General features: G+C 37.9%; 1 protein-coding gene across 1 annotated transcript in view; it reads right to left on the reverse strand.

Moving 5' to 3' along the window:
* Nucleotides 1-13750, reverse strand: part of CTNNA3 (catenin (cadherin-associated protein), alpha 3) — a 2468838-nt gene that overhangs the window by 559442 nt on the left and 1895646 nt on the right. Inside the window, exon 12 of the mRNA XM_006835815.1 lies at nucleotides 13149-13300. Coding sequence (XP_006835878.1) covers nucleotides 13149-13300 — 152 coding nt within the window. The remainder of the gene's footprint in view (nucleotides 1-13148; nucleotides 13301-13750) is intronic.

Below are 13750 nucleotides of genomic sequence, written 5' to 3' on the forward strand. Positions count from 1 at the left end.
GGAGGGTCAGAGAAAAAGAGGAGACCCCCAATGAGATGAATTGGCCAAATGGCAGCATCAATGGACTCAAGTGTGGAAACAGTAGTGAGGTCGGCCCAGGATTGGGCAGTGTTCCATTCTGCTGTGCATAAGGTCACTATGAGTCAGTACCAAGTCGATGGCACCTAACAAAAACAACATTAAAATATTTAAGGAAAAATCTGATTTTTTTTTGTCCTAAATAATAACAAATATATTATTGGGTTTCATACGCATAATAAAAGTTGGAATCAACTTAAGGAAAATGGACTTTGATTTTTTTTAACTATATCACCATTGCTAGAAAATAGATTTTGATTCACAGTGATTCTGTCAGAGAAAATAGAACTGCTTACCAGAGTTTCTGAGTCTGTATGTAAATCTTTACAGATGCAAACTGTCTCCACTTTCTCCGGTGGGGTGGTTATTGGGTTAAAACAACTGGTCTTTTGGTTTGCAGCCCAAAGCTTAATCCACTGCACCAACATATATTATTAACTGATTCTCGTTAATGACTAATATAAAGTTCTGGTATGACACTGTAGGATAAGCAGTGGATTGCTCGTCTCAAGGTCATCAGTACAAGCCCACAAACTGCTCCTCAGCAACCCTATCTGGGATCGCTATGTGTTGGAGCTGACTAGATGATACTCAGCATCATAAATCATTTGATAATTAGCTTAAAAACAACAAACTACTCTTAAGATCTCACAAGTAAGGCTCCTTTTATTCCACTGTTCACAATTCTAGCCATTTCTCTTATTCTCAATGGACTTTGAGTCAAACCTCCTAACAGTGCTTGTGCAGAGTTCTCTGAGTACAGACCTATTCTGCATCAAAGTCCTTTTGGACCATGTATTCTCCTGCCAGTCCAGTGACTTGGACCCTTTGGTAAGAGAGCACTTCCCAGAATGACTTCAAGCATTGACCAACGTCTATCTCCCAGCATGAATAACAGAGATCACTGAATAGCAGAGCTTTGTAGCTTAATGGACATGCTTCTCAATAGACTTTGTTAGTCTAGTCTCCTCTCTTCTTTTAGTCAAAGTCTCTTCAAATGGGACACACATGAAGAGGGCCATTAACTGTGCCAAGAGCGTGAGACTTGAGTTCTCACTGACTTTTGCCAGTAGACAGTTCTGCTTTTCCTTATCTTAAACTCTTGGATTTTAGAAGAAACGGCAAAAACTACACAGCAGAATCTTTCCACCAATATTTGATTTAAATTTGCATATAAAGATAAGGTTACATTGTTATATGTCTGTAGTAAGTTCCCTTAGTTCCCTGGTAGGTAATTTCTAACAAACTGATTCTGAGGTTGCAAAGGAGTCATATGACTTCCCAAAAGGGCAGTGTTTTAACTGGGATCTCCTGGCAAGATGCCTTTGAGAGTGATGAGTAGAGTGACTGACATAAATCCAGGAAATCTGCTTAACACTAAGAAATGAAAAGAGGTAAAATCTTTGTATGTCTAAAAAAAAAAAAAATGAAATGGTTCCTGAATAGATGCTCCACAGTCAACAAAGGATCTGCAAAGCATGGAGAAAGTCAGTTAATATTTGATGCCAGTTAGTCCTATGGAGTGAATGTGTTTCCTGGGGTTGGAACGACTTTCTAATGACACAGGAGCTATGATCATTAGTGCCCAGGTACTGTGAAACATTGCCCGGTGGGTGGACGTAATTCACCATGGGGACCCAATCCATGTGGTCAGGGTCGGGAAAAGTAAAGTGAGCACAAAATTTATCATCCAAATGGGACATCTTTGAGGAAGGTAGAGAAAGGAGTTTGGGGCAATAGACTGGCAACTGGAAAGTTAGCAGAAATAGCTATGGGTGATCAAATGACCAAGGTACATAGAAGTGTAGACAATTCTAGCACTCATATATTTGGGATGATTTCATTTCTAGCATGACACTAATAAAGGAAGGGGTGATTTTATTCTGGGAGATGCCAGTGAAGATATTATGCTGTGTGGTTTTTTTGTACTTTTTAAATTTTTTTTGAGGAATTCAATGCAGTTATCATTTTATCTGTAAATAACCTGGTGTGGCACTGTGGGTTAATGTGCTGGACTGCAAAATCCTTTGAACCACAAGGTTGGCCATTCAAGCTCACCAGCTGCTCCTCGGAAACCATGTACAGGGCCGCTATGGGTCAGAAACAACTCTACGACACAGAACAACAACAACACCAAAGGCAGTTTTACATTTTCTTTTCCAACTTTCACACTTTTTATTTATTTTAATTTCTTATTCAGAAAAATATTGAACTGAAACAGGGTATGATCATTTTTACTTTGTTTCTGTTTATAGAGGATAAAATTCAATGTTGTATTTTAATATTTCTTTTCAAAGGCAATGGCAAATGAAAATAGAAATTTAGTAGTATGTTTCCATTTCCTCTTCCAGTAAAGAAATTAATACAAAATAGCAACATAAGTGATAGGAAATAGAGCTGAGATTTGAACTCAATCTCTTCTAATTTTAAATACAGTGTTATTTCCACTGGATCCCTGGTGTGGCTCTGTAGAATCAACACTGGACTGCAAACCACAAGGTCGGCAGTTCAAACCTGCCACAGAAACCCTTTCCAAGGTCGCTAAGCTCAGCATTTCTCAAGCTGGGGAAACTGAAGAAAAAATTCAAGCCTCATCTTTCATTATTGCAGGATCCTCTGGGCAAATTACCGAATAAAGCAAAAAGCATCAAAAGAAGATGGAAGTTTTTCAGTCTAGGAGTGGAGGTCCCTAGGACCATCAAGGAAGAAGAACAGAGAACGGGATCCTACCCAGAGAAGCAGTTTTGCCTGACATGGAGGCAGAGATGATGACGTAGAAAGATGGAGCAGCTGGGGACTTTAGACACAGAGAGGGAGAGGAGCTGTGTGCTGACAACCAGGGGGTAGGCTTATAGTGTATACTCTTTGGTTGGCTATTGATGCATGGTGGGGATTATAACCATGGCAATGAAATTATATATGATAAGATGAATGTAAAACTAATGTTCTCCCACATAATTCACAATAAAACATTAAAAAAAAAAAAAGATGGAAGGAATACATAGAGTCACTGTACCAAAAGGAAATGGTTGATATTCAACTGTGTCAAGAGGTGGCATATAATCAAGAGCCAATGATACTGAAGGTATCATTGTCAAGGTGCATTGAAGGAATTGGTAAAGTACAAGCCTCCAGGATTTGATGGAATAAAAAATGAAATATTTCAAGAAAGCTAGGCGGCACTGAAGGCACTCACTCATTTATGCCTAGAAATTTGGAAGACAACCATCTGGATGACAGATTGGAAGAGATCCATATTTGTGTCCATTCCAAAGAGAGGTGACCCAACAGAATGCGGAAATCATCGGAAAATCTCTTTGATATCCCATGAGAGTAAAGTTTTACTAAAAGTAATACAGAAACTGCTGTAAGCATACATTGACAGAGAACTTCCAGAGGTTCAAGCTGGATTAGGAAGAGGCTGTGGAATGAGGGATATCATTGCTGATGTCTGATGGATCTTGGCTGAAAGCAGAAAATACCAGAAAGATGTTTACTTGTGCTTTATAAACTATGCAAAGGCTTTCAATTGTGTGGACCATGACAAGCTCTGGACAACATTGCAAAGTATGGGTATTCCTGAACACTTAATTGTGCTCATGAGGAATTGGTACATGGACCAAGAAGTAGTTGTTCGAATAGAACATGGGAACACGGAATGGTTAAAAATTAAGAAAGGTGTGAGATAGGGTTGTATTCTTTTACTGATTTGACCTGTATGCTGAACAAATAATCCAAGAAGCTGGGTTATATGAAGAAAAAAGCGGCATCAGGATGGGAGGTAGACTCAGTAACAACCTGCGATATGCAGATGATACAACCTTGCTTGCTGAAAGTGAAGAGGACTTAAAATATTTACTGACGAATATCAAAGAGCACAGCCTTCAGTATGGATTGCATCTCAATGTAAAGAAAACAAAAATTCCCACCACTGGACCATTAAACAATATTCTTATCAATGGAGAAAAGAATGATGTTGTCAAGGACTTCATTCTTCTTGGATGAACTATCAACACTCATGGAAGCAGCAGTCAAGAAATCAAATGACGATTTACATTAGGCACATTTGCTGCATAAGACCTTTTTAAAGTGTTGAAGAGCAAAGATGTCAGCTTGAAGACTAAGGTATACCTGACCCAAGCCATTGTATTTTCAATAACCTCATATACATGTGAATAAGGAAGACCATAGAATAATTGATGCTTTAGAGTTATGGTGTTGGAGTAGAATATTGAAAGTGCCATGGGCTGCCAAAAGAATCAACATATCTGTGTTGGAAGAAATATAGTCAGAGTGGTCCTTGGAGGCCAGGATGGCCAAACTTCATCTACCATACTTCAGATATGTTATCAGGAGGGACAAGTTTCTGGAGAAGGATATCATGTTTGGTAAGATAGAGGGTCAGAGAAAAAGAGGGAGACCTCCAGCGAGATGGATTGGCAATGTGGCACATCAATGGGCACAAGCGTGGCAACAGTAGTGAGGTTGGCCCAGAACCGGGCAGCATTTCGTTCTGTTGTTCATAGGGTTGTCATGAGTCAGTACCAATTCGATGGCACCTAACAACAACAACAAACACTTAACAACAACAACAACGATTCTTTCCATTATGACACCTTTTCCAAGCTAAGTTCCACAGGATTCTTTGTATAAGATTCTTTTGTATAAGATTCTAATTGTATAAGATACAGTCTACATTAGTTACGATCATCTAATAACATCAGAACCTTTTGCTTCAGTAGTGTGTGTGTTAGATATCAGAGAAACAGATGGCAACTTGGCCCAGAAACTGAGAGGCAAAAAAAGAAAAATCTAAGAATTTGTATGAGGTTATAGGAAAAAGAAATTATAGAGGAAAATAAAAGAAGTTCAGGGAAGTCATGACATCATATAAACAATCTCAATTAAGAAAACAGATGCAGGGGCAGTTTAACTAGCTTCCTAAGCTGAAATTCTGCATTGGATAGCATTCCAGGTCTAAAAAGTCATTGAAATCATTAATGTAAATGCTTTCTATTTTTTTACTCAAAATTAACTTCTATTTGTGATATCCTGTTCCCTAAAAATATAAAGTTAGAAAACTCACAAAGAAAACTCAAATGTTACTGATAACCCTGAAAACTCTTATATTTGACTTTAGGAAAGTATATTTTCTATGTGCTTTTCTATGTCAGGTACTGTAGATAAACACTAGGTTAGTAATCACAAAGTCAGCAGTTAACTCCACCAGTTGTTCTCAGAAACCCTATACCAGGTTTGCATGAATAGGAATCAACTCAATGGCACACAATAACAGTATCACGTCCTGAATATCTGCTATAGAATGAATTTCACCAGATTCTTCCTCTTTTGGGGGTGTATTTCTCTTCTGGATACTCATGTTACACTGTTACAATTCAACTATGCAGTCACTTAAAAAAAAAAAAAAAAAGTTTCTTGTATTTATGGTTCATTACCATCCCACTGAACTCCTGGTATGGTGCCAAAAGATCAACACTGGACTTTGAACCACAAGGTCGGCACTTCAAACCCATCATCTGCTCTTCAGAAACCCTATAGAAGGTCGTTATGAGTCAGAACTGACTCAACAACATTTAATAACAACAACAACAACCCAGTATTTTTGAGTCAATTGCAATCATGAGTCTACAGGACAAAGGTGAACTGAATAAGAAAACTGAGAATATTCAGGGGAGCTGAGTTTGCCAACCCACAGAGTTAGAGTTCAGCACTTTTGGGGTGAGGTTACTGGTTGAACGGAGTGCCCTTTGAGCATTTAATGGCAGTACTCAAAGAGCTTTGTAACATTGCCTGAACTGGGAAGAGGCCAAGGGGCCATGTGGCTTAGAGGCTGAGGACTAGAGCAAAGCATGGTTGGGACACAGCTGAAAAGAGGCGATTCAGACCAAAGAACTGTATCCTGAACATTTCTGATCCTGAGCTGTAACTTGTTAACTTCCCTAATAAACCTCATAATCTTGGGGAGCGAGGGGAAGCAAAGATGCAACTTTGAGGACTAGGGTGCATCTGACCCACTACAATGTATTTCCAATTATTTCATATTGATGTGAAGGATGGCCAATGGATAAGGAAGAACAAAGAACAAAGAACAATTGATGCATTTGAATTATGGTTTTGGTGAAGAATAATGAAAATACTATGTAATTCCAGAAGAACAAACAAATCCGTCTTGAAAGAAACACATATAGAATGATCCTTGGACATGTTATCATGAAGGATGAGTTCTTGGAGGAGGGTACCATATTTGGAAAATAAAAGGGACAACAAATAAAGGAAGACCATCAGTGAGATGGATTGCCACAGTGGAAGTAACAATGGGCTCAAACCTAGCAACAGTTGTGGGGATGGCAAAGGACTGAGTAGTGGGTTTTTTTTTTTTTTCTGTTGTACATAAGATCACTATGACTTGGAACCAACTCCAGGGAACCTAGCAACACAAACAATATTTATGGAAGCAGAATGCCACACTTTCTCTCATGAAGCATCTTGTGACTAGTGGGCTCTAACTGCCCAACTTTCAGTTAGAAGACAAGCACTTAATCACTGTGCCACTAGGGATCCTTATTTATCATATGGCACTACAGGATAATGCACTGGACTTAAAGGTCTGTTTGAACTGCAAGATCAGCGGTTCAAACTCACCAGCCACTCCTCAGAAACTCTTCATAGGGTCGCTATGAGTAGGAACAAACTTGATGGAACTTAAAAACAATAATAATGACAAAAAGGATGGTTATTGAAGCTTTGAGCCTCCCTGCATCTATTATGTCACAATTATAGTATTAATTGGCATAGTGGCCCCAGCAATGATTGTAAGGTTAGCTCAGGACAGGGCAGTGTTTCATTTTGTTGTGCGTAAGGTCGCTTTGAGTTGGTACCAATTTGATGGCACCTAACAACAACATCAACAATATAGTATTAGTGTGGTGCTGTAGGATAAGCACTGGACTACTAAGCACAAGGTTGATCTTTCAAACCCACAAGCCACTCCTTGGAGAAACCCTATACAGTGTTGCTATGAGCTGGAAATGACTCCACAGCGCTGAACAGCAACAACAATAGAACTAGTTTAAACTCATCTGGACTTAAACACAGTTTTCATTAAAAAAGCCTAAAATTCATATACTCCTTGCTGAAAAAGCATAGCTATTCTCTTATACAAAGAATATCTTGAGAAGAAAATATTTATTTGTTTTGGACTCTGACCTTTATGTTGTTGGTACAAGCATTTTTTTTTTTAAAAAGTTAAAAAACCAAAAATAATCAAAGAAAAAAAAAAAAAAAGCACACACTACAGTATGTAATGTTGTATTAAGCCTGTTGCTGAGTCATTCCCCACTCATAGTGCCCTATAGAACACTGCAGACCTGCTCCATAGGGTTTCCAAGGCTTTGCAGAAGCAGATTGTCACATTTTTCTCTTGCAGAGCAGCTGGTGTATTCAAATAGCTGACCTTTCATTTAGCAATCAAGTGCTTAGCCACAGTGCTACCAGAGCTCCTTACTGTACTATCAGTAAGTACTAATTAACTGGGAGAGTGGGGTCTCCATACGATAAGCACTGGACTGCGGGCCACAAGGCCTGAGGTTTAAGCCCACCAACCACTCGACAGGAGAAAGATGAGACTTTCTGTTTCTGCTAAGATTTACAGCCTCGGAAACCCTATACAGAGTCTCTATGAGTCAGAACTAACTCCACAGCACTTAACAATAACTCATTAACCAGGGGTAGTAATCAAACCAAGCCAAACATGTATCACTGAGGTAATTCTGACTTTAGGAATCCTATGTGGGGTTCAGAGACTGTAAATCTTTACACATACAGAAGCCTCATCTCTCCCATGGAGTGGCTGATAGATCTGAACTGCCAACCAACAATAGTAGTAACATATTTATAAAAGACTTCAGTTTATCAAGCATTTTTTTCCCATGAGCTCATTTTTGTCATTATAGTAGGAGCATCTTTTGAAGTAAGTAATTTTATTTTACAAAGCAGGAAATTGATGTTTAGTAAGATTTGTTATTTAATCTTATGGATTTCAGTTTTAATCATTATACACTATGGACTCAATTCAGAATTTCAACAGAGATATGAATCACAAAACACATGAAAGTATTTGATAGCTTTAATTCTCTTAGGTTGTATAAATGGGATTCTAAAATTTCATTTATTTACACTCCTGGTGTGGCACTGTAGGATCAGCACTGGACTATGAACCACAAGGTCAGCAGTTCAAACCCACCAGCTGTTCCTTGGAAACCATACACATGCTATGAGTCAGAACCAACTTGACAGCATTTAACAACAACAACACCAAGTTCAGTGGAGATATGTCTTGTTTTAGTCTTGTAACTTTATTTATAATACTGAAAAATATTAACATAAACAATTTATAAAATAGCAAACTCTGATCTTAAGTTAGTATTTTACTGTTTCAAGGATATTGATAAGCACTCATGAAAATTCAAAGGGCTTTAGGAATCTACAGTGCTAACAAACATCCTCAAGATTATAGCTCTTCCTTCTTGAACTTTTACAATTATAAACCGATCACCTTAACCTAGACACAGTGTAGAAACTTTGAAGAAAACAACAAGTGCTTTGCAGTTCTAAGGTCAGAGTATTGGTCAGCATTAAATTTGACCTGGTAAAGAGAAGATTATATATGATCAATTTTATTATCCTCTTTGATAGAATGACAATCCTTAAAGAGAAAGAGAATCAGACTTTCATTTTCTTGGACTTGAGTTAGACTTCTATTTCCAATTTTAAGTATGATTAAGAATTAAGTCCAGAGGTTTATGCACCATCCTCCACGGGGTTCCTTAAGGCTATAGAGGCTCTGTTAAGGCTGCCAAAGTGTTTGGGGTACAGGGACAGGGATCAAGGGCTTCTGCCTGACCTCCCTGGTTTCATGAACAAAAACTCTGATTTTATTTGTTTTATATTTTTGACAATAAAAGTGTGACTGAAGAGAGAGTATCTCTATCTCAAAAGCTGAAACATATTCTTTCAAAATATTTGCTCTCAGATATGTTCTCAGTTTGATGGCACATTAAATTCTAAGAACTGATCATATAAATGGCATTAAATGAAGTCGTCTAGCAGAGATGACTAAATGACTTCACTGGCAATATGGTTGAAGGAATTAAATATCTATTTCTCATGTTGCTAACTGATGCCGTGTTGGGCATGACCCAAACAAATTCAGAAGTGCTCTGACAAAACATTGGATGTGTCATTTATAAATATATGCTACATAGAATTAGTACCAAGGACCAGTAACAAACATAACAAATTAAAATGGAGAAAGACTACATAGTCAGCAACAGGACTTAAATGATTAAAATAAATCTTTGGGAGTCATTGTCTATTCAACAGTCATGAAGTTTAAAAGGAGGGAAATGAGCTAACAGCAGTTGGCTATATTAATAGAGATAATGTATAAGAACAATTCTACTTTATTTGACATTGGGCAGACTTTAATTAGCATATGCTTTTTAATAATTTTATTTGAGAAGTTTGCTAAAAACTTAAATAAGGACTAGAGAACATCACAAAATACTAAATGATTCCCAACAGAAAAAGCTAAAAGAAATTTGAGTATTTACCTTGAAGAAGACATGATATTAGGGAAAACATTACTGGCATCAAAGATTATTAATAATTACAATAAATTGCTTTCCTGCACTAAAGATGCCTGCTGAATATGAATAATATGAAAAATAATGATAAGATAATTTAATTTGCTGGAAGTCTTCCTGATAAGAAGTAAGTTTTTAAAATGTTTAAGTACTACAATGTCCAACTGGGAGAGAGTGTAAGATTTTTTTTCATCATTAGATTACTTTAATAGGAAAAAGTACACAATCCTTACTTTGGTTCCCCTATACTGTTTCACTGATTTATCTTTTCAAATATCTATCCAAGAACATGAACGTACAGGGCTCGCCTGTAGAGGTATTTTCTGAAGGTCTTGTTTCTTCTTCATATTTTTACAATGTGTTTCTCATTGATCTACCTATTATTGGACTACAAAAAGTTCTTGAAAATATCTCCTTATCTTTGAATTCCACTTTTCCATGAACTTTTTGAAGCCCTCTTAAAACTTCCCAGGTTTGGGTTATTAATAGAGTTGGTTGCCAGGAGCGGCTGTATTACTAGCTCACCACATATACAGGTAGACAGTCCTGGTGGTACGGCGGGTTAGGCTTTGGGCTGCTACTGCAAGGTTGGCAGTTCAAACCCACAAGGTGCTCATTGGGAGGAAGACAAGGCTGTCTGCTCCTATAAATATTTACAATCTTAGAAACTCTAAACTGGGCTGCTAAGAGTAGTGAGTTATTCATTGGGCTGTTAAACACAGGTTTGGCAGTTTGAACCCACTAATCACTCCAATAGATAATAATGAGGCTTTCTTCTCCCATAGAGATTGAGAGTCTTGGAAACCCTATTCAGGGTCTCTGAGTCGGAACAGACTGGATGGCACACAACAACATGAGGCATAATCAACTTGATGGCTGTGGGTGGTTAGATAAAAACTGACAGACAAGTGAGGAAGACAGACGCATAGAGACATGTGGCCATAATCTAGTTTTGCATTTTGCATGTTTCTATGTCTATATGCTGGATACAATGACACTCAAATTTCAAATGCCATTAGAATTAAACACGGTGGAACCATGTCAATAGAAATTCCAGACAAAGGCAGACTAAGAAAAAGGTCTTGTGACCTACTTCCAAAAAATGAGTTTGTCTGAAGACTTCAACTCACTTTGAACACATCATGAAAAACAACTAACAACTGAAGAAGGACATCATGTTTGGTAATATGGAGACCTATCAAAGTCAAGGAAAATGCCCAATGAGATGGACTGACACAATGGATTCAATGATGGGCTCAAACATACCAATGGTGATGAAGACAGTGCAGGATCAGGTAAGGTTTCATTTTGTTATATACATTATTGTTGTTGTATGTGCCGTTGAGTCAGTTCCAACTCATAGTGACCCATACAGGGTTTCTGAGGAGCAACTGGTGGATTTAAACTGCTGACCTTGAAGCTCAAACTGACCTTGTGGACCAGCACATTATCCTGCAATGGGTCACCATTAATTGAAGTGACTTGATGGCAGCTAATAACAACAACAACAAGGTATAAAGCACTTTGAAAAGAGAAGAATATATCTGATAAAAGTTCTTTAATGTTCAGGCATATAATTGGACCAGTCACACAATTCCCAATCACATATGAGCTGATAAGTGCAGGCTGCTTGCCAGTATAAATTGTTTGGTTCCTTTTTTATATGTATAAGTGGCTCGCTTTCAGGTTTTCTCAAATCTTGATGTGCTATATCCTATACATTGTTGCCTCTGGTCTTACAACTTCTCTTATAAATATGATCTGCCTGGATAGGGCCCTGACTTCTCTTGAGCCTTTCCCTTGCAAGGCCCCAAATGACTCTAGATTTCCATATTCCTTAGCATCATCTATTTATGACACTCATGCCTGCCGAAGACTACATAGGTTCTACCCTTATTTCTTCATCATTTCCTTTTCTATAGTAACATCTTACTAAATGTTAATCCAGAGACTCAAATTAAACTCCAGATATTGAGCTGTTAACCGCAAGCTCCGTAGGTCGAATCCGCCCGCCACTCTGTTGCTGTTGTTAGGTGCTGTGGAGTCGATTCCGACCCATAGCGACCCTGTACAAGGTTTCAGAGGCTGTAAATCTTTACTGGAGCAGAAAGCCTGGTAGAAACTAACAGCTGGTAGTTTCAAACTGCTGATCGTAAGGTTCGCAGCCCGATTCGTAATCACTACGCTACCAGCGCTCCTTTTGTTATGAGTCAGAATTAACTTGACTACGCACAACCCCCACCACCACATTCACACCTGAAACTCTACCTCAAAGCTGCTTTCTTTCCACAGAATCTGCTTGGCGTTAGGCATAAGGTTTAGGTGCCACCTTTGGGGATATAGAGGGTGAGCAGGTATGTATATATCCAGTTTTCATTCTTTCAGGTGAGAAAATTCTGAGACATGTTCTAAAGAATCTCAAGAAATCTTTAGCAGGATGCTTGCGATGGTTTTCTTCCCCTCATTGTTTTACTTTCTCTGCCTCATTTTCTCCTAAACAGAGTACTGGTTCTTTTTTAAAAAAGTTCTTACCTTAGAATCTGCCTCCGGGTAAGCCCAACCTAAAATAAGGTATCTTTCACATGTACATTTTCTGAAGGATTTCAATTGATTTATATGACATTTGGAGTCCTGATGTGACACAGTAGGAAAAGCACTGGGTAACAAGGTCAACTTGAACCACACCATCAGTTCCTCAACAACTATACAGGGTCATTATGAGTAGGAACTGAATCGATGACACTTAACAAGAATAACAGCATATGATATTTAAAAAACAAAATACTCCATACTAACATTTGCATACAAAATAGCTAACAGTAGTCACTGTGTTTGCTGTGTGCTCCACAGCAAACTGCTCATTCCCACCTTTAGGTATGAAACACATACTCCCTCAAATAAACAATTTCAAAACTGGAATAGTTCAAGTGTTTCTAAACTGGTTAATAGCAGCTACAGGTAAGAATTCTTGCAGAACACTCTGTGATTTTATGATCTAGGGTGAGAGGGTTTGGCTATAGAGATCATTTGTTTCAAGCACCACTTTCTAGTAATTTCAATAAAGTGATGAGAAAGTTTCTTCATTGTTCAGGCAAAAAACAAAAACCCCAGCATAGTACTTCAGGTATTTTCCTTTGGCTTCTGATCAGAATATGTGAAACCTTAGTAAATCCTCCACGTACAACGGTTAAATGTACTCATTTATGTAAGTTATAACCAAATACGTAAGTGACAGTGTTGTTTGTGATAGATCTTCCTTTGGGGGTGCATGTGAATTTCTAAAGTTCTAATGGATTTCAGCATAGACATTAGAGCACAGAAATAAAAGATTTCTTACCATCATCCCAGATGTTCCAGATGGTGATGAGAGTTGTAGTAATTCAAAGGAAGGTAAAGCAAACTTACCCTAATCATCATGACTGAACATCTGATATCATGAATTGTATCATAGATCTTTTTTGAGATGTCCACAAATTGGTTGTCATCAAACACATCCATCAAGTTCTTGCTTAAGGCTTCCAAGGCGACATTCACTTGTGTTACAAACTCAGGAATTGCTGTTAAAATAAATAAGAGAGAGAAGATTGTCCCTTTTTGTATTTTTGAATTTTTAGAGTTCCACAGACATGAAAAAATGTATTTTTAATCAAATATTTAACTTTCAATCCTTTTTAATTGGATAGTCGTATAATATAACTAAAGCAAGTCCATGTTACACTGTAGATGCTGTGAAAGTGTTTTACTACCCAAGGCAGAGAACTGAGAGGTTTCCATGATTCTCCTTTCGGAATGCCAACCTGTGAGACAGCCTCATATGTGACCAGATGAGGGTAGAATACTTCTTAAGAAAGTAATAGGTAATTAAGGGTTGGAAAAACATGCCATCTATTTTGAAACAAGAGAGTTGTGTAAGAATAGTACTCACTTTGGATTCCTTGGATGATGCAAACTGTTAAGCAAACAGTTATCTAACAAAAGGTTAGGAAGTCGAACCCGCACAGAATAGC

This window comes from Chrysochloris asiatica, unplaced genomic scaffold (genome assembly GCF_000296735.1).
Source record: "Chrysochloris asiatica unplaced genomic scaffold, ChrAsi1.0 scaffold00020, whole genome shotgun sequence".
NCBI lineage: Eukaryota > Metazoa > Chordata > Mammalia > Afrosoricida > Chrysochloridae > Chrysochloris > Chrysochloris asiatica.